The sequence below is a fragment of the Euprymna scolopes genome, chromosome 27 (genome assembly GCF_053919585.1).
Source record: "Euprymna scolopes isolate OS-2025 chromosome 27, ASM5391958v1, whole genome shotgun sequence".
In the NCBI taxonomy this organism is placed as follows: Eukaryota; Metazoa; Mollusca; class Cephalopoda; order Sepiida; family Sepiolidae; genus Euprymna; species Euprymna scolopes.
The window spans coordinates 63,115,250-63,140,249 of NC_136508.1; the positions used below are offsets into that span (position 1 = coordinate 63,115,250).

Consider the following 25,000-nt stretch of genomic DNA (forward strand, 5'->3'; position numbering starts at 1 on the left):
ACTAAAATGATCGCATGTGGCATTAAATAACCCCAAAAAGGTTTATATGCCGTAAAACAAAATAACTAAATCAAACCTATTTAGAGATGTGAGTTTTCTGTCTTTTAGCGGATCTTAGGTTTGGGGGGGGGGGTTTGTTTTTTGTTTTTTTGTAATCCAGGGAAAAACGGAATTCCGCTATTTTTTTTTTTTATATTTTTAATTGCCTCCTTGCTAGAAAGACACAAGGTCAAGTGCAGGTTGGATGAAAGTGTTTTTGTGGAACGAACTGGATTCAAACGTAAAAATAGTTTTTAAGGGGTCAAAAATAAAAGAAATTAGAACTTAGCAAGCATAAGTCGACTTAAACTGCACTTCTACGCATGTGCAAATATGTATACATTTGTACATTAATTCTATTGACCTCTTCTTCAGGAGGTGAGACACAAGGTCGAGTGTGGGTTTGACGAAATTGTTTCTGTGAAACGAACTGGATTCGAACTTGGCACACCTAGGTTTTCAGTCCATGTCGTTAACCATTTAGCCACTGTCACATCGCTGATTATTATGATCAAAATTTACCTGCCTATAAGTTTCTATAAGCGCGAATGTTTGCAAAAGAGTTATCGTCTCAATTTCCGACTTGACAGTATCAATCGATACTTCACATTGATTCCTTGTGATTTGTATTTACGAGGGCGGATCAAAGTATTTGACTGAGATGTGTCATACTGGCAGCGATACAAAAAATGTCTGTGTGTGTGAGAGAGAAAGAGAGAGAGAGACAGACAGACAGACAGACAAACAGACTTAACTTGCTAAATAAATAAATACTTGCTTTGAAATCCGAACATGTGTAACCTGTTACACAAATCCCTCTGATTATGGCTCCTCCCTGTTCTGTTCTCTGATAATTATTGCCTGTCATTTGACTCTACCCTTGAGCAATACAACAGGAAATAAGCAGTCAATTTACATACTTGTTACGTCAAGTTGTTTAGCAATATATATATATATATATATATATATATATATATATATATATATATATATATATATATATATACGTTTTATTTTTTATTACCGTATCTTTCTGTTAAGTTACATTTTTGTTTCAGCTACTCGGCCGTTTTTTTTTGGGGGGGGGCCGTCTGTAGCTTCCTCAGACTTTTACAGAAATGTTCGCTATTTTGGAATGAAAGAGTGAAAGAGTGAATGAGGTCAGGGGGGTGCGAGGAGGACGGAAGAAAGAGAGGAAGGGAACAAGGGGGGAAGGTAGGAGGGGGCGCTTGGTATGTCGATAATGTTTTAGTTTTGGGGTTTAAGGAACTTGTGGGGTAGGGTCTGGTAAGTTCATTTCTGGTGTGGTTGAGGGCATAGGGATACATGGAGGGGAAGGGGAATATGTGCGGGTGGCAGGAGAGGGGGGTTATATATATATATATATATATATATTTATAAGCGTGTATATATATATATATATATATATATATATATATATATATATATATATATATATATATATATACACGCTTATAAATTTGTTTTTTGGTGTGTGTCTATTTACAATGCCTCACCACACCAGGGTCGTTTTTACACGTGGAGAAAAGGTACAAAAATAAAAAATTGTCTTAATCGTGAAGGATTGCTCTTTAATCGAAAGAGAACAAGAAATGGAAGTGCAGCATCTGAAGAACAGATGGTATTTATTTGCTCCCCCACCGAGCAAATTAGGCACAAGGCCGATTTTTAATGTGAGAAGTGAAGGGGAAATGGGGACCAACTCCCCGGGGAGTAGGGGAGTTGGATAATGACAATTGGTATGAAGAGTTGCCCCTACATTGACCAAGGTCCTATATGTGAGGTTGCCCACACATATGGTCTTTGCTTGTAGTATCTGCCGGAACAGATGGTATTTATTTGCTCCCCCACCGAGCAAATTAGGCACAAGGCCGATTTTTAATGTGAGGAGTGAAGGGGGAAATGGGGACCAACTCCCCGGGGAGTAGGGGAGTTGGATAGTGACAATTGGTATGAAGGGTTGCCCCTACATTGACCAAGGTCTTATATGTGAGGTTGCCCACACATATGGTCTTTGCTTGCAGTATCTGCCGGAACAGATGCTACACTTTGATCTTGACCAAAATGCCAAGTTTTGGTGGGTGTATTGATATTCATATTAAAACCACTTTTTTTCCTATTTATTTAAAAAGAAAATACAACTTTGTTATACAGAGTGGCCCACTTAAACGTAGCCCAGAAAATGTTTTAGAGAGAAGGAACATTTTTTCGTTTAAATTACCTATAGTGTTATAAAACAAATGCTGGAAATGCTCACCGTTAACATCTATGCATTTCTGGGCACATTTAACAACGTTTGCAGATACTGTCTGTAGATCTTCTCTGGTGATTCTCCTGATAGTATTTATAATGTTCTCTTTTAGTTTGTATAGATTGTGAGGATTATTTGCATAACCTTATTGTCTTAAAGTCCCCCAAAGATTAAAATCACATGATGACAAGTCCGAGGAACGTGGTGGCCATAACTCTTTGCTTATTGTTCTCTCTTCCTTAAACATGTCATAAACTCATGTCAGTGATCTGTGAGACGTGGGGCATGTAGCGTTATATTGTTGAAAAAAGAATTGCATTTATATATATATATATATATATATATATATATATATATATATATATATATATATATATATATATATATATATACAGGGTGTCCACAAAGTCTGGCTACATTATGTAGTCAGACTTTGTGAAAGCATCCTGTAGATTATGTAGCCAGACTTTGTGGGCACCCTGTATACACATACACACACACACACACACACGTGTATGTGCGTATATATATATACATACATACATACATATATATATATATATATATATATATATATATATATATATATATATATATATATATATATATATATATATATATATACAGGGTGCCCACAAAGTCTGGCTACATAATCTAGAGGATGCTTCCACAAAGTCTGGCTACATAATGTAGCCAGACTTTGTGGACACCCTGTATATATATATATATATAGTAATTTATAAAATATATATGGCGATTAAGCTACACTGAATATTCTGCGTTTCATCCACTATAGGATTCGTCAGGCTTATGCGTATGTATGCATTAATCAAAATATATTTAAGCATATTATACGACTGGGCAATGGTGGGCGGTCTGCTAGTATATATATATATATATATATATATACGACTGGGCAATGGTGGGCGGTCTGCTAGTATATATATAAATATAATATATATATATATATATATATATATATATATATATATATATATATATATATATATATATATACTAGCAGACCGCCCACCATTGCCCAGTCGTATAATATGCTTAAATATATTTTGATTAATGCATGCATATATATAGGGAATGTATGCTTATTCAATAATATATCACAATTTATTTATACCAATACTTTTATTTATACCAAGCTCGACGTATGATGAATCTAATTAAAGGGCAAATTAGTTGAGTTCATTTACGATGACTACTATTCTATAATGAAGCTTCCGGTATACTATATGAAAAAAAAAAAATTACTCACCAAATATTTAATGAATACTTTTAGAAAAGTGATAATAATACTCTTCATGCTTTTTTTTCTCATTCCTTTGAGATATTATTTTATATTTTTGATCTAATATCGATCTTTCAGAAAAGCTTTTTTTGCAATTTTTACAAATAAATAACAAACAGTCTATATTCCAAATTACAAGCATTGTTAAAATACTCAATTCTTCGTAACGCGGAAACATTCATATAATTATTATGTCAATGTTTGAATACTTTCCGCTCTGACTCATCAGAAGAATAAGAACTCATTAACTTTAATAAGAAAAGAAAAAAGAATTTGGGCATGATTACATAAGTCTGAATAAAATCAGAAGAGTAGTTGCAATTGTCTTTTATGATATTTCCGCAACCTTTTGATATATATATATATATATATATATATATATATATATATATATATATATATATATATATATATATATACGTTTTATTTTTTTATTACCGTATCTTTCTGTTAAGTTACATTATTGTTTCAGCTACCCGGCCGTTTTTTGGCCGTCTGTAGCTTCTTCAGACTTTTACGAACATTTCTGTAAAAGTCTGAGGAAGCTACAGACAGCCAAAAAACGGCCGGGTAGCTGAAGCAATAATGTAACTTAACAGAAAGATACGGTAATAAAAAATAAAACGCATATTTGCTCTACAACAGTATTGAGCACTTTCTTCAGTTTTTATTAATTACCATTTCTACTATATATATATATATATATATATATATATATATATATATATATATATATATATATATATACATAGAGAGAGAGAGAGAGAGAGAGAGAGAGAGAGAAGACTGTCTATTTATTTGTTTTTAATTTTAATTTTTTTTATATAAGCGATACTGCGGTGTTTTTTGTTAATTTTTTTTTCACTCCCTGAGTGCTTTTTAAAGGGAGAGGTTATCTGCCCTTTGTTTATATTCTAGTCGCCCTCACATTTTTGAGACGTAGTATTTCTAATTAAATTATTATTTAAATATTTATTTATTTAAATATTTTCTACGTGCATAAAATCAAGTTATATATATATATATATATATATATATATATATATATATATATATATATATATAGTAAGTTAGAAAAATATATATGACAATTAAGCTACACAGAATATTCCGCGTTTCATCCACAATTAGTACCTAGCTCTACCTATGTATTGAGCACTGTTGAAATAAATATTTAGTTTACGCATAAATTATACTTTCATATATTAATTTATGTGATTCAAGGAAGTAGTCATATATATATTTATATATATATATATATATATATATATATATATATATATAAACAGTGTACATATTTCATAGATTTGTCAATGTGCTTTATTACCTTTTATATTAAACGTACCCCTACCTCTACCCCTACACCTAACCTAACCTGATCCTGAAATGGTCAGTGTGTTCCATCGGCCTCCCCAACACAATCTGTAATTCTCCCCCCCCCCCCGCGCCACATTGACTTTTTTCTTTCTTCAGATCGTTAAAACCTTATTGATCATCCATTCCTCTTTCTTCATCACGACTGCATGGGATGCTGTGTCCTAATTTTTTGTCGTTGTCGTCGTCGTCGTCGTCGTCGTCGTCGTCGTCGTCGTCGTGGATTTGCACTTATATTTTCCTTTTGCTTTCTGTTGTTTAGATTCGTTGCTATGGAGAAGATAGAAAGGACAACTGCAGTCTTAGTGCCAATTCCACTGTGCACAGAGTTGTGTTAGAACGGCTGAATCCATCATCGACCTACATGCTGCAGATTGCTGCAGTTACTGGCAAGGGGACTGGAACATGGAGTAAGAAGTTCTATATGGGTGAGAACATTTGAATCCTTTTTCTTTCCTTTTTTTTTTTTTCTTTAAATAAAACATCTCCTCCCCATCTACACATTTTTCGCAACGTTACTTGACATTGCCCGGCTCGGAGAAAGGGGGGGGGAAGCAAAATCTACCATCACGTATAGTAAGAAAAAAAAAGTGCTAATATGATTGCAAGAGTTGAAAATAGCTTTAACTTTTGCGAACATCAAGGAACATTAAATCCCTTGTTTCGCATATAATGAAAATCCATAGGCATGCTTAGATGCCTTCACAGAAAGAAATGATTTCAACCGGGGAGTCCTTCAGGAATACACATCTGGAGAACTCCAAAGTCTCATCAATTATTTGATTCTTTGGCGTGCATTTGCCACAAAGTAAGAAAACTTTCAGAGATCTGCTCATCCCATGATAAATTGTTTTTCCACAATTGACTGACTAGAATCTTTCCTTGAACAGTAACAGGTAGAAACAACGATAATGGGTTGTATACATTCGAAATCTGTCATCGAACCCTACGTTTAGTTTTGATATTATCTGATCTGAAATGGAACACGTGCATCAAGTCTGTTGCCAAGATCGCTGGAAAGATGGCGGGCTCCTTCTACCGCTCCAGAAGATATCTCACTACTGATGCAATTCTCTATCTATATAAAAGCCAAGTACGTCCAAGGATGGAATACTGTTGCCATATCTGGGCAGGAGTTGCTAAAAACAGCCTATCCTGCCTTGACAGGGTACAAAATAGACTCCGTGGCTTAGTGGGGGATGCCCTTTTCTCTACCCTGCAACCTCTCTCCCATAGAAGAGATGTTGCGAGCCTATCCTTGTTTTATCGTTATTTCCATGGCAGGTGCTCGTCTGAACTCCAATCTCTGGTACCCCCTCACCAATCTTTCACGAAAAACACCCGTCTAGCTGAATCCACTGTGAAAAATTTCCCCCACTCTTTATCTGTGCCTAAATCAAAACGTGGATTCCATGAACAAAGCTTCTTTCTTAGAACTGCACGCCTGTGGAACTCTGTTCCATCTGCCTGCTTCCCACCTGACTATAACTTGGATGTCTTCAAGTTCAACGTTAACAAATTCCTAATGAACCGCCCCCTTAAGTAAACACTTCATCAAATCTCCACACTAACGTACTGTACTTGCAATAACCCTTATCCCTGAGTGGCTTCCGGGCCTTGATAAGTGGTGACCACCGTGTAAAAAAAAAAAAAAAAAAAAAAAGCTGAGAGTTAGGGTTAGAAATGAGAAAACAGAATTATAGATGTCCAGGGTAAATTTAAGCTCCCAGAAAAAAAAAAAAAAAAAAAAAAAAAATCAGATCATGAAGAACTGAAGTTCCAATTGTTTTTATGTAACGTTCCAGTATGGCGATGTAAGACGGTTTTCCCATGTGTGTCTTGAATTCAATAATTATTATTGCGGAGAGGGGGAGGGGCTATAAAACATTAAGATAGGTTTTTTTTTATTTATGTTTTTGCAAACTTTAAATATTTCTGTTCTCTTCATTTGCTTATACATTTTTTCTACACCAAATCCTTTTCCTTGCATATAAAAAAAATCTTCCTCCCAGATTTTTAAGGGCCATACTTTTGCATCTGATGAACTGTTTCATGATCTTTTGCTATTCAACAAAACACGTGTAAGACGTATTTCATAAAAAATGAATAAAAGCTTATGAGTGTTAATTAAATATATGTTCCCGTCTAAAATGATAACGAATGATATGTGTGTGTGTGTGTGTGTGTGTGTGTGTGTGTGTGTGTGTGTGTGTGTGTGTGTGTGTGTGTGTGTGTGTGCGCGCGCGCGCGCGCTTTTGGTAAAATATGTTTTTTCAATTATATTTTAATGTTTGTGAATACCAATCCTTTTTGTTAAAAAGCTCAATGTGTGTTAAATATATGAACAGAGCATATATAAAATAAGAACAGTATAATTACATTCCAAGATCCAAATATTTTTCATGCAAAACAGCTCCTCCAGCAATTTTTAAATTTCTGTACATTTTTTTTTTTTTTTTTTTTTTTTTACGGATCCATTTCGTTAAGAAGAAACATTTGATTATTATTCTTTCAATACCGGCTCTTTTCGTATATATATATATATATATATATATATATATATATATATATATATATATATATATATATATATATATATATATAAACGAAAGAGATGTTGGGGGAGATTATAGGAAGTATCACAAGATCCTAAATCCACCGAGTAAATTACATACAAATGTGATGCTTTTGTTCTTATGCCAGCTTTTCGCATGAAAGCCTGGGGATATTATCACCTTTCCCTTACTCGATTTTCTTCTAATCTTGCTGATTAAACGCGCAAATTAATGCGGCCGGTTCCTTCCCAATCCTTAAACTGATCTGGATGATCCAGGCCTAACCCTAACCCTAACCTCTTTCAACGATAATGTTGTACACTCCCAATGGACTGGTTGGCCTCTTGCCGGCACTTTTTCTCTTCACCAACCCTAACCCTAACTCTAAAGCATCTGGGATAGATTCTTTTTAATCCTAAAAAGATTTTTTTTTTTTTTTGCGTTTCCTTTGTGATGCCTCCGTTCAGTCTCAAGAGACAATGGACATCCCTGAAAGGGTAGCAGCGCGTGTAATTGGGAGGCAAAGATTGTGCAATCCCAACCACACCTAACCTGAATCGGTACTGCTTACGTCCAGTGGCAAGGAGAGGTCCAAGACCGATCGGAAACAATGCCGAGATAAGCGGAGAGCACATACAATTCCCAAATGGTTACTCATTTTAGTACTGACCAGGCTGAACGTTGCTTAACCAGTGTTCTGACTGGAACCGGTGGTTCAACATGATTAATTTCCTTTATACTGTTTGTAGGTCTATTTGTATTATTTGGATTCATCAGACTACCGTTCTCATCTTGAGTATGATTTTCACAACGTTTCGGTCGATGTTACCTCCGACCTTCTTCAGGTGTATCTTGTCGAACTCGGGAATGTTTCTGTCGAACTCAGAAATTTGGACGGAATTTCGAGCGGAACCCTTTATTTACTTCACGGGGGTAGAATACTCTTTTTCCGCCAGCCATGATTGGATAGAAATCCTAAGTAATTCGCAATTGTATTTTTTGATCGCCCACACTGAGAATTGAACCTTTAACCTTCAGGAGAATATCACTTTTTACAATTGATTTTTCCAAGTACTCTTACCACTGCGCCATGGTTCCTTGCAGACCAATCAATAGGTGATCGGTCCAGTGGTGTGGGCTATAGGAGAGTGTATATACCTAGGCTATGATGTTGACCTTTGACTTTAACCTAGAAAAATGGTGTGGACCATCCCTAGATGAGGGACCATCATCATGCCAGGTTTGGTTGTGACCTATCCAGTGGTTTGGGCTGTAGGTGAATTGTACACACACACGCACACACACGTTACTACTTTATATATATATATATATATATATATATATATATATATATATATATATATATATATATATACATACAGAATCTGGAATTCCCAAATAGTCACCCAATTTAATACTGACCAGGCTGAATGTTACTTAACTTTGGTGCTCTAACGGGAACCTGTGTGTCAATGATGATTATGTCATATTGGAATACCCAGGTTGTCAGCCATTATAAAAAGTTTTTCGAAAGGTGTAATATATTAAAATCTATTAGCCAGTGGCAATGTACATATATCAATAAAAATTAAGCCAGATAAATTGACTAAAATATATTAATATTATTATTCATTCCATTTCCTTCTTACTGTGTAAAAATTGCCAAAGTTGATACGCGACATGTTACAAGAAAATCTTTTACTTACATTCTAAATTATTAAGAAAATATGGTGACTTAATTATTACAAACCGATATAATTTTGATTTAATTATGATCTTTAGAAAACGTTCTAATAATATATCGCAAGCAATTCTCAACATTTGGCTAAAAACTATTTTTTTATTCACAGTCTCATTAGAACAGACACTGATTACTCCATTCATTTCTTGTTTTCTTATGTGATCATGGTTTCAACTAGCATGATATTTCCACGGTTTCTCTGTTATAATGATAATAACAATAACAATAATAATAGTAATAGCCACAATAATAATAATGCTAAGAATAACCACGGCCACGACAGGAATAATAATAACTATGGATATATTATTATTAATATTTCTGTAATCAAGCATTTATATGTATTTACAAAAACCAAAACAATCAAGAAAAGAAGATTATATCAGATTTTGTATTTTTTCAAATGTTACAAATTGTTTCAACATCAACTAGACAATTTTAAACTTTATATATATATATATATATATATATATATATATATATATATATATATATATATATATATTAAAACAGTAATCTACGTACACGCGTGTTTCAAGGGCATCACCTCTCGTCAGCGTAGTTTAACTGTTTCTAGGGATCGAACCTCAGACCACGTTTACCACAGTCCGATGCCTTAACCGTTAGGCCATAATCCCTAGATTAATTATACTGTTTATTTTTATCGCTTATAAATTTAGATTTTGTTATTGTTGATTTTTTCAAGCGATACATACGGTTAATATTGGCTCCGCCTCGGAGCTCATTTTTTTTATTTACTTAGAAAGTCGCCCTTTTTAATTTGGATGTAAAAAGGGCGACTTTCTAAGTAAATAAAAAAAAAAATGAGCTCCGAGGCGGAGCCAATATTAACCGTATGTATCGCTTTAAAAATCAACAATAACAAAATCTATATATATATATATATATATATATATATATATATATATATATATATATATATATATATATATATATATATAAACTCCGCGGATTAAGGACTATCCACTTATTAAGTGTTTCCTTTTCAGATTAAATATGTTTTTACCTCTCGCCGCATATGTATAATTTTTAAAATATAATTATCCACTGACACGTGTTTCGTCGACCACAACTCATCAGATTGGCTGAATCTAGCGACATTCGAAATATATATACTAACTATATATACTTACTAATATATAGACTTACTTTCATATATATATATATATACATATATATACTTACTAATATATAGACTTTCATATATATATATATATATATATATATATAGAGAGAGAGAGAGAGAGAGAGAGAGAATTGATATGTAGTTTGCTTGAAGCATTGTGTGGGATTGGTATGTAGTAGAGATTTAGAAAGCTATCACAATGCGAGGAATGAGATATAGTCGGTGTTGGTGAGAGAAGACGAAAACAAGTGGCGATTTACAAATCAATAAGTACATACATATATTTTATATATTCATATATTTATTCAGTTGTATTAAATACAAATGTTTTACTTGTTGTGTCTGTGACAATATCCATAATATATTTCGGAAAAAGTTCCACTGAACAAGCAAGCACGTATATAAATTAAACAAATAAATGAATAATACATAGCAGCAGAAAAAATAAAGACAACAAAATAGACATAGAATATACTAAATAAAAAAAGCTTAAGCTAAGGCAACAAGTTATAAACTAAAAAAAATATATATATATATACACAAAAAAAAATTTATTAAATAAAAAAAGGAACAACAAATATATTAATTACCTAAAACACGCCATACATATAAATCCCCTCCTTACAATTGCTCCGAGGTTCCACACAGTCATTCAATTCATTTTTCGCTCCATCATCTAACATGTTTTGAATCGATCTGTTACGTCCACCATTTGAAAAGGGAATTTTTCCGAAATATATTATGGATATTGTCACAGACATAACAAGTAAGACATTTGTATTTAATACAACTGAATAAATATATGTATATATAGACATATATGTATGTACTTATTGATTTCTTCTTCTCTCACCAACACTGACTATATCTCATTCCTCGCATTGTGATACCCTTCTAAATCTCTACTACACACACACACACATATATATATATATATATATATATATATATATATATATATATATATATATATATATATATATATATGAAAGTAAGTTAAAATATTGCATATTAAAATTTACAAGATTTATTTTTCGAACAAGGAATACAATTTAAAATGATTATTTCCTTATTCCATTGAGTTTCAGAGAATGGTTCTTATCCTCAGAATAAAAACTGAGGATAAGGTTTCGTCTGAAGGCTGACCCCAACCTCTGTTAGCTTGTTTCATGGTGAATCGATGTAGATGTTATAAAACTTACCTGCGTCATTTATACCATTTTTCAGAATGGGATTGCATCGCTGATGGGAAAAGAAATGTTTTTTATCATCTAATTTTAATTTACAGTTTTGATTTTTGAGATGAGGTATGATCCTTTGTATCATTTGGATTAATCGGACTAATGTTCTCATCTTAAGTGTTATCTGTGCAACATTCTGGTCGATGTAACCTCCGATTTACTTCAGGTATAAAAATCGCCATATTTAACAAGGAGAAAAGGGAGTTAACTCTACACTCCGAAGTTTCGTAATTTTTGGATCTAGGTGAAAATAAAATTTACAAAAAAAAAAAAAAAAAAAAAATTGTAAATTCACTTTCAACTTGCTAGCCTGTCCCTGCTCTATCGTTATTTTCATGGTAAGTGCTTATCTGAGTTCCAATCTATGGTCCCCCCCCCACCTTGCCAAACTTTCACAAAAAATACTCGTCCAGTTGAAAACGTTATCAGTAATTTCCTCACTCTTTATTTGTGCCTAAACTTAAACGTGGATTCTATGAACAAAGTTTCTTTCTTAGAACTGCACGCCTATGGAAATCTGTTCCATATGCCTGCTTTCCAGCTGACTACAATATGGTCATCTTCAAGTCCAACGTAAACAAATTCTTGATGAGCTATCCAATTTATTAAATTTCCACTACTAACGATTACTACGCTATAGTCCCAATGACTACCGTACACTTATTAACCTTTTTCCTCGAGTGGCCTCCGACCTTGATAAGAGGTGACTGCTTTGTAAAAAAAAAAAAAATTGTAGCTAGTCAACCCCCTTTGTTAAACATGGCGACTTTTACATTTGAAGAGGGTCGAAAGTTACATCGACCGAAACATTGTGTAGATAACACTCAAGATGAGGAACAATTATTTTCATTGTTTTTTCTGCTTTTCCACTTTTTCAGTGCCAGAAAAACCATCCATCATGCGACAGCCATGGTTTATTGGGATGCTGATAGGAACAATTGGTGGGACCTTATGGATTGCACTGTGTATCGTCAGTATTTGGTTGTGTCGCAAGAAACACACCCAAAAGAAATTAATGGAACAAAGTGGCATGTATAGCAGTAAGTGTTTAATTTTGTTATTGGTGGAACAAAAGGTCATTAAAGGTTAGCGTTATATGACGATGGAAGGTGGTGCACTGCTTATTAGCAGAATCTGAATTTGGCATGCAGTGTTCAAGTTCTGGTCAGGTTATTTTATCACTTCTACTCTTCATCATCATCAACATATCATATGAGTCCAAAGATTCTATTGTTGTCATTGGTTTTCCCGATATTTTCTTAGTCAGGATTCTTTCCAGAAAGATATCTGGTACTTATGAGACGGACCACATGAAGGTTGCCAACATCCTAAGTGAAAGTCATTTTTTTGTGGAACGTACGGGATTCGAACTTGGCACTCCTAGGTTGTTAGTCCATGTCATTTACCACTGGACCACCATCACCTCCCCATCATTTTTACTAATACCTTTTGAGAGAGAAATCTAAATAGAAAAATTTTCCTTGACTTTTATGAATGGGAAATATATAAAAACCATTCCACCTAAAAGTAGCCATCACTCCCTGTCGGTATTTCTTTGCAAGGACCACTCTTTTAATCTATTCGTTTGTTTTAATTATTATTTTTATGTAGTCGCACATTTTTTAGGTTGAAGGACAAGATAATGCCTGGGAGAATGGTATCATGATTCATCATGATATACTATACTACTCCCAAAAAGAGAAGATAATGCCTGGGAGGATGGTATCGTTGAATCACCATATACTATACTACTCCCAAAAAGAGGAGATAATGCCTGGGAGGATGGTATCATAATGAATCATCATATATTACTCCCAAAAAGAGGAGATAATGTCTAGGAGAATGGTATCATGATGAAGGGTCAAATACTATACTACTCTCAAAAAGAGGAGATAATGCCTGGGAGAATGGTATCATATCGAATCATCATATACAATACTACTCCCCAAAAGAGGAGGTAGTGCCTGGAAGGATGGTATCATGACTAACGAACATGTACTACACTAATTACGATAGGAGAACTACCTCATAATAACAGAAGAAGATACTAAATTATCTCCTCTCCTTGAAAAGGGATGAGATAATGTCTGGGAGAATGGATTGAGCATTCAATTGAGCAATGAAAGATAGTATATTAGTCTATAATTGTATAATGAACTGAATTGATAATTAAAAAACAGTACAATTAATACAAGTTATAGTTTCAACTTCAGACAGATACCAAATCTCCATGAATAATAAAAATAAATTTTTAAAAAGTTTTTTATACTTAGGCTTTTTGTAGTATAAGCTATTTAAAGCTAAAACAACGTATTCAAAAGGGAGTTATGTTGTTTAAAAAAAAGTACACTGGTACAATTTAATAGAAGTTATAGTATGGTTTCAGCCATACAGATATCAAATCTTCATTGTTCCTATTTACTTTGCCTTACTACGAGGGCAGAGTTGGACACCAGGGTCGTTTTGTAATGCGGAGAAAAAGAACAAAAATAAAAATTGTCTGAGTCGTGAAGGATTTCTCCTCCACTAATCGAAAACAAAAAATTGAAGTGTAGAATCAGAAAATGGTACTACACTTTGATCTCGGGCCGAAGGCCAAGTACGGAAGGAATGGTTATCTATTATTGTAGTCAGTTGTCTCATATGTTTTTTTTTTAATCAAATTACCTTGAAGAAAGAAAGAAAACATTTAAATAAAGAAATAAGCATCGATTGTATTTCAACTAATCTGCACTTTTCCGTTTGACTAAGATGTTCTAATTTGGTTTCTTTTTTCTTTCTTTCTTTTTTCTGTTGTGGCAGCTCCCTTGCAAAAGCAAGATGAACAAGCCAGGTAAGTCTTTATTATTATTATTATTATTATTATTATTATTATTATTATTATTATTCAGGGTCAAATAAAATCCCATAACACTGAAACAATTTCTTTCTTTTTTGCTATTGGTGCATCTTTCCTTAGCAATTAATAACTGTTTTGTTTTTTGTTTGTTTGTTTTTTTTTCTCTGGGTTCTTCTTCGTTATTGTAGCGAAATTCGAAAAATTAAAATTGAATTTCAAGCCAAACTAATGGTATCCACTGAATTGATGTCGCTGTTATGAAAGTATCCCCAAATTATGAAAAACGATTAGATAGAAAATCAATTATTAATGAAAACAGTTTTCGAAAACAATTAGCGAAAATCGAGTTTTGCAAAAAACAACAACAGCAACAAAAAGAAACCAGAGAGTTGAAATCGTAACAAAAGGGAGGTAAATAAATTGTCATGTCGCAGTAATGAAAATATCCAAAAATTACGAAAAACGATAAGATAGAAAATCAATTATTAATGAAAAATGTTTACGGAGACAAGAAGTGAAAATCAAGTTTTGCTAAAGATTTTCAGGTTTCACAAAATATTTACCACCCTTTTGTTACGATTCGTGTCAGAATCGAGTCATTATCCCTGCGGATCTTCAAAAAGACATCTTGGATCATCTTCATGAGGGACATTAAGGTATAGTAAAATGTAGAGCACTGGCAAGGAGTAATGTTTGGTGGCCAGGCCTTTCAAAACAAATAGCGAAAAAATAGAGCAATGCAATATTTGTGAAAAAGAAAGAGAATATCCACTAGAGCCACTACAACCAACCAAGTTGCCTGACTACCCTTGGCAAAAAGTTGCCATGGATTTATTTGAATTGAATGGTCACAAATACCTGATAGTCATAGACTATTATTCAAGATGGATAGAAATATCTCATCTAGAAAATATCCTTGCAGGTTGTATCGTAAACCACTGCAAATCCATATTTTCTAAGTATGGTATATCTGAAATAGTAATAAGTGACAATAGCTCTCAGTTTATATCTAAAGACTTTCTGGAGTTTGCTAAAATCTATGGTTTTGTTCATCTCACTAGCAGCCCACACCATCCACAGGGTAATGGTGAAGCAGAACGTGTTGTCCAGACAGTTAAAAGTCTTTTTAAAAAGTCAAATGATCCTTACATTGCTTTACTTAATTACCGCACTACTCCACTACAGCATGGCCAAAGTTCTGCAGAATTGTTGATGAATAGGAAACTCAGGACTCGCATTCCAGCACTCCCGCACCAAAATGAAAATTATCAACAAAATGTTGAAAAATTCAAAGAAGCAGATGTTCAGGTTAAAAGGAAACAAAAGGCGTAGTTTGACAAACGTCATAGAACTAGAAAACAAACTCCTGTTACCCAAGGACAGTCAGTTTGGTTGAAAACACCTAAAACGAGCCCAGCCAAAGTGGTAAATACAATCACTCCAAGATCAGTTCTCGTTGAGACTGACTCAGGATTGTTTCATAGAAATAGAAGCCATCTTCGAAAAAGAAATGAGCAAATTAAGTCTCCTCAAATAGCTAGACCGACAGAATTGTCTGTCTTACCAAACACATCCAGAGACATTCCTGAGTACAGCCACAATAATCTTATGGGACAAACTGACCTGACAGATGTGCAGTCAACTCTACACCAGAATATCCAACCTTTTAATTCGGAAAGTCCCAAAGTAAAATATACAAAGAGTGTTAGAAAAGTTCAACCACCGAAGAAATTCTCACTATGAATTTGGGACTTGAAAGAGGGATGTAAGATAATTTGAATTACCTCCCTTTGACTGTTAAACCTTCTTTTCTTTTACTGAACTCTTCTTAGTGTTTAACTGAAATGATCCATCCGACCTGAATTTTATCAATCTTTATTCATTTACAGACAGATATGAATTTTCTAGCATTTTAAAATATTCAGATTATTATTATTATTATTATTATTATTATTATTATTATTATCATCAGAGGGTTACAAGGAGCTTACACACAGGTTATCAGAGATATCTCCTGGACAATAACCTGTGGTGTTTCCTGGACACTGAGTGACAACAAGCCTAGCCAGGTTTCCAGTACTCTCAACCTATTCGTTAAAATTTGCTAATGAATATGCGTTATCGTAACAGCCGCTTACCATTGATTTTTCCATAGTAACAGTCATTTGTCTCCACTGGAATTCGAGTAAGACTCACCCAACTCAAGTTCTCTTCGCGCTTGTTCAGGCTTTCAGTATAATATTATAGAAAAATGCCAAAAATAGCGATCTTGGTGTATATAAAACTGTTTATATTAACGAGATAATGTAATCTGAGTTCTACACCAGTAATAAAACTTACATTATATTATCATATTCAACCTCACTAATTATACTCCAATTATTTTCAGACAGAAAAAGATATATGGAGATCCACGAGATCTGTAAGAGTTAGTCAATAAATTGTTATTCATTTTATATTTTCCCTTTTGTCTGTTTTTATTAGAACAAATCCTTCAGAACATTACAATTCGAACTCTTTGATTTCTTTTCCTTTTTTTTTATCTGTTTAGCAAAACTCGATATTCGCTAATCGTCTTCAAAAACTATTTTCATTAATAATTAATTCTCTACCTCATCGTTTTTCATAATTTTTGGATGTGTTCCATACTGTGACATGATAATTCAGTAGATCCCATTGGTTTCACTTAAAATTCCAAATTTCAATTTTCGGATTTCGCTACAATAACAAAGAAGGACCTTTTTTTTTTTGTTTTAATTTATATATTAAAAGAAAATCTGGCAATCATATAGTATAGTTGATGGCAGAAAAATCGAAAGTAAACACAATAGACAACAGATAACTTTTACCAAATGAAATGCAATTTTGTACTGACCTGCAAAGTTTTAACACGTGGAAACTGATTTTAAGATTTATTATCTCCGAATGTGTTATCATTACTTTGACTTAGCCAAACGCAAGTCAATAAAAAATGGCAGTCGATTTTGTTTGGAGACGATTGCTAATTTCAGGCTTAAAAGATAGTAAAAAAAAAGACTTATCTTACCACTAGCCCTAAGTCCTAGGGATATTGGTCAGACTTAGAATAAGTAGTAAAATAAGTCATCCTTTTTAAACGATTTTTAACAAAATATAAGGACTGGCTAGGAAATTGGGGTTCAATCCTTGGCTGGGTGATACTAAAGACTTTAAGAAACTGATACATGTCCCTTTGCTATTTAAATACTCAGTATTATTAGGGAGACATTAAGAGTAAGTGGAGCAATCCTGAGAATTGAGTGGTGCCCTCTTCTACACCTCAGTGTAACACCTCTGTTCAGTCTTGAAAGATAATGGATACCCTCTGTAAAGATGGTTGTGCATGTAATATCGAGGCAAGGGTTGTACAATCTCCAACCTCACCTCTCCTGAATCGGCACTGCTTGTATCTAGTGGCGAGGAGAAGTCCAGGACGACTAGAAACAATGTCGAGATAACCAGAGAGCACATACAGAATCTGGAATTCCCAAATAGTCGCCCATTTTAATACTGACCAGGCTGAATGTTACTTAACTTTGGTGCTCTAACGGGAACCTGTGTGTCAATGATGATTATGTCATATTGGAATACCCAGGTTGTCAGCCAATATTGTTAACCACTAGACCACTGTCACCGCCCATGTTTATAGATAAGAAACATATATATATAGTCATCCACATACAGTACTGTTTCGTTGTATCACAACTCATCAGTGCAGCTAGACCAGCACCTTTCTCGAGCCAGGAATTGAATCTACAACCATCGCGTTGATAATTAGCAGTTCTAACTTCCGGCTCATGGGATCGGTGCTCGCAAATGACCTCATCAAGCGTCCATTTAAATAGACACTTGCCCATTACTTATACAGTGCTCGAGCTGCTTGTTTACAAACAAACAGCGAGCCTTGCTTTATAACTAATAAGCAGCGGGTAAGATACAGTGCTCTACCCAAAGAAGGGGGATTGCTGGCTTGAGGTAGTTACTTGTCCAGCCACACTGATGAGCTGTAATACAGCGAAACAGTACTGTATGTGGATGACTATATATATAGTGTAATAGCTAATGAAAAAGGAGCTTTTGAGTTGCCTTTCAACTATATTCAGCCACTTAGCTTTTATACTTATATGCTTATACGGCATAATAACGTTGATACACTGGTTCCCATCAGATCACCAAAGTCAAACAACATTAAGTCTGGTCATTACTGAAATGGGTGACCAATTTGGGAATTCCAGGCACTGTACGTAGGAGGACGTTGACACCTTCCTGCAAGAGTTGCAAAAAAAATCTAACATCGTCATCTCCCCTAATGGGGATATACATGTGACTGGGGATCACTTGTGAATTTCATACTCCCATGGAACTTCCTCTTTCGGAGAAAGCTGGTTAAACCCACATAAACACTAAACTTTTCCTTTAATAAACAACAGCAACAGAGACGGATCGGACGTATTACGATATAACTCTATACACAAGACAGATATTGACAAAATCTTAAAGTGAAATAAAAAATGAAATTTAAGATAGTTTCAGAATGTTAAAACTATGCAAGTCGGTAGAAAATTAAATTTTATTGCGTTTGGTATGAGTTATCTGTATGTTTGTTTTTTTATTTTGATTTCTCGGCTGTTAACTATACTGCATGATTGTATAACTATTAGAAAACAGAGAAAAGCTCCCCACCAAGCTTATGCATTATAGCTTACTATTTGCAATGAATAACAAAAATGTCCATCCTCCCAGGCTTTGCCTTCTCACCCCTTTTGAGAAGTGGGTTAGTTTATTACTACTCGCCTGAGGCGCCCTTTCCGGGAAATACTGGGAGGACTGCTTTTTCTTTTTCTTTTTTTTTTTTTTTTTTTTTTGACAGGCTAGAGTGCTCTTTCTCTAAGCTCTAGGGCACTGGCTTTTTGAATCCCACTTTTCGACCCTTGTGTCACATCATCCCGCCGAGGGGAGGTTAATAAATAACCTCTGTTTGTACACCGTCATTTTTTTCCACAATTCTCGTCTTGTTCACTATTAAAAGTTATCGATTTGCATCAAGTTTTCTATTTCATATCCGATCAGGCTGATCGATATGTTACAACACACAAACAATTTCTTTTCTCTCTCTCTCTTTTTTACTGCAGTTCATTTCAAATAAAATACACTGCTGCTGACATATAAGGGGAGGGGAGCTCTTGAGAGTAACATATATAGCGGCATCCTAAGTGGGGAGTTGTGTGGTTAGATGCTTGTTCACATTACATTTAAATTTCTACATGTTGGTACAGTCAGGAAAACAAGGAGTAGAGAGGAAATATCAAAGGCAAGATATTAATCTAGTATAGTAGAAAACCTTCCAGCATCTGGAAATCTCTACAGTGAAGGGGTGAGATTTTGCTTGTCGGCGGTATGTACAATATAATTTGTTTTTCAATTAGAATCATTATCCATTTCTACATTCATCCTTTTTTTTTTGGTGTTATCCTCATCTTCATAGTAGTTTTTTTTCACCACATTTTGGCCAAATCATCCTCTGTTCATGAACCGTGACAGAATAGGGATGCTGAGTCTTGTAATTTATCTCCAGTCATTACTGCCTTCCATAGTTGCTGTCTTGCCACGCTTGGACCAACTAATCCTCTAGTCTGCTTGGATGCCTTTTGGGGCCTATGGCACAGTGGATAGAGGTGTTGAGTCTCTATGATTCCAGGTGAGCATTGTCTGAAGATAGTGGTTTCAATCCTACCCAAGCACCTTTATCCACTGCACCACGGGCCCCAAAGAGTACCCAAGCAGGCCAGAGGATTAGTTGGCCAAAGCGTGGTGAGACAGCTACTATCGAAGGCAGTAATTGCACTACTCCACTACAGCATGGCCAAAGATCTGCAGAATTGTTGATGAATAGGAAACTCAGGACTCACATTCCAGCACTCCTCCACCAAAATGAAAATTATCAACAAAATGTTGAAAAATTCAAAGAAGCAGATGTTCAGGTTAAAAGGAAACAAAAGGCGTAGTTTGACAAACGTCATAGAACTAGAAAACAAACTCCTGTTACCCAAGGACAGGCAGTTTGGTTGAAAACACCTAAAACGAGCCCAGCCAAAGTGGTAGATACTATTACTCCAAGATCAGTCCTGGTTGAGACTGATTCAGGATTGTTTTGCAGAAATAGAAGCCGTCTTCGAAAAAGAAATGAAAAAATCAAGTTTCCTCAAATAGCTAGACCGACAGAATTGTCTGTCTTACCAAACACATCCAGAGACATTCCTGAGTACAGCCACAATAATCTTATGGAACAAGACTCAGCATTTCTATCTCGTCACGATTAATCACCTGAAGAGGGCCAGAGGATGAGTTGACCAAAACGTGGTGAAACAACAACAACTATGAAGATGAGGATAACAGTCCGCAAAAAAAAAAAAAAATATGCACAAATTATGAAAGCCTCATCTCAAAGGAGTCTAAAAATAAAAAAAAAAAAAATAAATAAAAATAATCAGCATCTAATCGAAATTGGATTTGATTGATTACAGATCACACACATGATTCTAATTGTTTTTAAAAAAACAACACTATGAATGGATATCGGTCCTCTATTTCGTAAAACATTTTTTTCACTAATATTAACAATTAGTATAGATATCCCAAAAAATCAAGTCATAGAAAAGCCTTTAAAAAATATCTTAGTGACGCCTGAAGATTGAACTTTCTTTATGATCTACAGACCCATCCTTAAACCCACGGTTCGAATTCTTGTAATGCAGAGCCAACCCTCTTTTCATTAGTAGAGGGGAAAAAAGCATGTTTTCAACACCCGAGAAGGTCGCAGGTTGCAGCGACCGAAACGTTGTGCTAATAACACTCAAGATGAGAATAATAGTCCGATTAATCAACATAACACAAGCATGATTCTATATATTTTCATAATCAGCTTGCATTTACTATTGGGCATCCATTGTGCTACAGTCCAACTCTAGTAAGCATAATGTTTCACGTCAATCTATACATCGATCTCAAAATCATTAACACAACCAATTATATTGTACGGGTTCTTCTTGATACACTCTTGCGATGACTTCCTTTATCGTACCAAATTTAACAATTCGCAAATGTCGTAGGTCTACTCTTAAAGATTAAAGAGGTCGTCATTCTGAATAATTATTCAATCCTCAACAAAATGAAAGCACACTGTGAACATGGGTCATACCTTGAACTTGGTTTCTTGCTTCCATTTCAAAGTGGTATTAGTCTAACCCCAACCTCTACAGTGAAGGGGTGAGATTTTTGCTGCTGTCGGCAGTATTTGCAATACAATTCAATTCAATACGATACGATTCAGTCTTCTATTTTATATATTTACTTATGCTGGGTATTGCGATGTTTGATATCTTTGTATTTGCAAGTATTTCCCAAATATTTGATGTTCACAGATAGGAAACACACACACACATACCCACACACCCACACACACACACACACACACACACACACACACACACACACACACACACACGCACACACACACACATATATATACACTAAGACAAATATTTAGTCTCTTAGGAAAGGTTCTAAATTCAAAGTGATGAAAACATTCTATGCAGATTAGCTTCAAAGAAAATAGTATGAGACATCTACAATATAAAGGGCAGCTGTCTGTGTGTATGTTTGTATATGCGGGTAAAACTTAGAAAACTACAAAACAAACACTCACAAAGTTGGTATTATCTTGATCAGTGTTCCTATTTACTATGCCTCCCCACGGGACAGAGTTAGACACCAGGGTTGTTTTTTAATGTGGAGAATAGGAACAAAAATAAAAATTGTCTCAGTCGTGAAGGATTTCTCCTCCACTAACAGAGAACAAGAAATTGAAGTGCAGCATCTGAAGAACAGATACTACACTTTGATTTTGACCCGAAGGCCAAGTGTTGCCTTGGATTAATAATATCTACAATTTAGACAAAAATATTCATTCTTTGATTCTAACCCCACACAGATTTTGTCTAGCTGTGGGAAAGGGGTGTGGTTTTTTTCCAACCAGATTATATACTAACTAAAGGGAAGCAACTCTAATTTTTTTTAATCAAGGAGTTGATTCCCTTATGCCGACTCATTCCTTGAGGCATCTATATAAGGAAGAGTTGTCTGTGCATGGCAAGAAGAGAGATAGAAATTTTAATAGAAATATGTTGCAGGCAAAGTCAAGTAGCCCTGCTAGTCTACAAGAAGAAAATGAAGGATAATACTTATATTTGAACTAGTCAATGCAACAGATAAAGGCGTTGATTAACAATTAGTTTTAAATGACAGTTTTCTGGAGGTTGAAGGTTCAAGCCTTATTACAGGCAAAAATAACTACGAATAATATAATAATTAATGAAGACTTTTGAACAGTCATGGCTGATAGAATAAGAAGAATCAACCTCTATGAATTAAATAATTTTTTTTTTTACCTATATTCATCCTGGTCCTGGACATGACCTTAAACTATATCCGATGGTGAGGCCCCAGCTTGCAGGCTTTGGGGAGTGTGGAGCCACCCTTTAATTGCGATTGCTCCCAGGTCCACTCTGACTTGGAGTGGTAGTACCTGTTAGGGTCTCAACTATGGGTTGAATTAAATAACCTGAAAGGGTTGATATGCCGTAAAACAAATAACCAATCAATCAATCAATATATTCATCCCAAACAAGGTACATTGCTACTGAGACGTAACGGCTACTGTGAATTAGGGACCTTACCTATAAGGCCACTCTAAGTAGAGAGTTGTACAGCAAGATGTCTGTTCACATTACATTTAAATTTGTGCATTTTAGTACAGTCTGGGAAGCAGGAAACAGGATGGGAATTCCAAAGTGTAATAGCTTGAGGGAACAAAATATCAAAGTACCTCTTCGGAGAAGAGGTGAGATTATGCTGCTTGTCAAGTTAATTGCGGGTATTTACATGAAAGGGGCACCAGTGCTATGAGTTCATTGGAGCACATACCATAGAAATTACTTGTAAAACAAGTACAGGGATGCAACACTGCAGTGATCAGACAGGGGTTTGAGCTTGGTTGGCAGTGTGGAACCTATTATATGAAGACCGTTTTTAGACCCTGTCTAATAGGGAGAGACTAGTGTTTGATACACTGGCCCAAATGTGTCACAATACTCTATGCATTGTAGAGATATAGGATACTGTCAAGTGTGAGTATTTTCTAACATGGTAAAGGGAGCCTACCTTGTTTGGGTACGAAATTCCATATAAGTTCTCCATAAAGCTTTCCAAGTTCGAAAAGATGCGGATAAAGAAGGCTGAAAGTTACATCCATCAGGTTGCCCAACCACATGCTCCCTCTGCTCGAAAAAAACAAAAAAAAAACACTGATCCCAATGGGGGTTATTCTTCTCATTTATCTTCTCTTCTGGCCGTGTTGTTGTCTCTCACATTGGCGGCTGCTAAAAGGGACATGTAGGGGTTCACAAGTATGAAAAATAAAGCAATTCAAAAGAAAATACATTCTGTTAATATTAGTTGAGCTCTGGGTGTATGTGTGACACCATCGTAAGTATACAACCCTCTAAGCACCAGTCCACATCTATGTCTTCTGTCAAAGCCGTGTTCATCAGTTGATGTCAGCTCATCTCAATCTGCTCCAAGTCACGACCGGGCTTCAACTGTGTTTAGCTAAAAAATGTCATAAACTGTCGCAAACCTAAGAATTCCGTAAACTGTCGCTAACTGTCCTTAAACTGTCACCTGTTCTAAAACAAACTCTAAATATATCGACCTCTATTGTTCTTCCCTTTTGTCCCCATTACTGCCGCACCTTGATTAACAATACTGTTTCAACTGCCTTTTGTGTTTCTTTAATGAACAACTTCTTATACCTTTATTCTGCTGATGAACTTATTTCCTTTTTTTTTGTTTTCAATTTTTTATACTTCCCAATATTTGTGGGAGGACGTTGATAGTATCATAGAGTAAAACGTTGTAGGAATAGTGTTTAAGATGAGAATAGTAATCCAATTAATCAAAATTATCAAAATAATCGAAATAATCAAAATAATTCAAATAAACCAAAAAATCCAAATGATTCAAATAATCAAAATAATTCAAATTATAGAAATAATCGAAAAAAATCGAAATAATCGAAATAATTGAAATGAACCAAAAAATCAAAATAATTCAAATAATTCAAAATAATCGAAATAATCGAAATAATTCAAATAATTCAAAATAATCGAAATAATTCAAATAATTCAAGTAATTCAAAATAATCAAAATAATTCAAATAATCGAAATAATCGAAAAAAAAATCGAAATAATTCAAATAATTCAAATAAATCAAAAATCCAAAAAATTCAAATAATCCAAATAATCAAAATAATTCAAATAATTGAAATAATTCAAATAATTCAAATAATTCAAATAAACCAAAAATCCAAAAAAATCCAAATAATCAAAATAATCAAAATAATTCAAATAATTA

The 25,000-nt window shown here is 34.5% G+C and overlaps 1 protein-coding gene across 27 annotated transcripts in view; it reads left to right on the top strand.

Annotated features, from left to right (window-relative positions):
- Nucleotides 1-25,000, top strand: part of LOC145248863 (roundabout homolog 2-like) — an 837,477-nt gene that overhangs the window by 620,170 nt on the left and 192,307 nt on the right. For 19 of the 27 annotated variants that reach the window (XM_080110589.1, XM_080110593.1, XM_080110605.1 and 16 more), the window contains 3 exons: nt 5,251-5,416; nt 12,551-12,712; nt 14,466-14,505. In XM_080110589.1, the coding sequence (XP_079966715.1) occupies nt 5,251-5,416; nt 12,551-12,712; nt 14,466-14,505 (368 nt within the window). The remainder of the gene's footprint in view (nt 1-5,250; nt 5,417-12,550; nt 12,713-14,465; nt 14,506-25,000) is intronic. The other 8 variants (XM_080110610.1, XM_080110604.1, XM_080110591.1 and 5 more) reach the window with 1 other exon arrangement.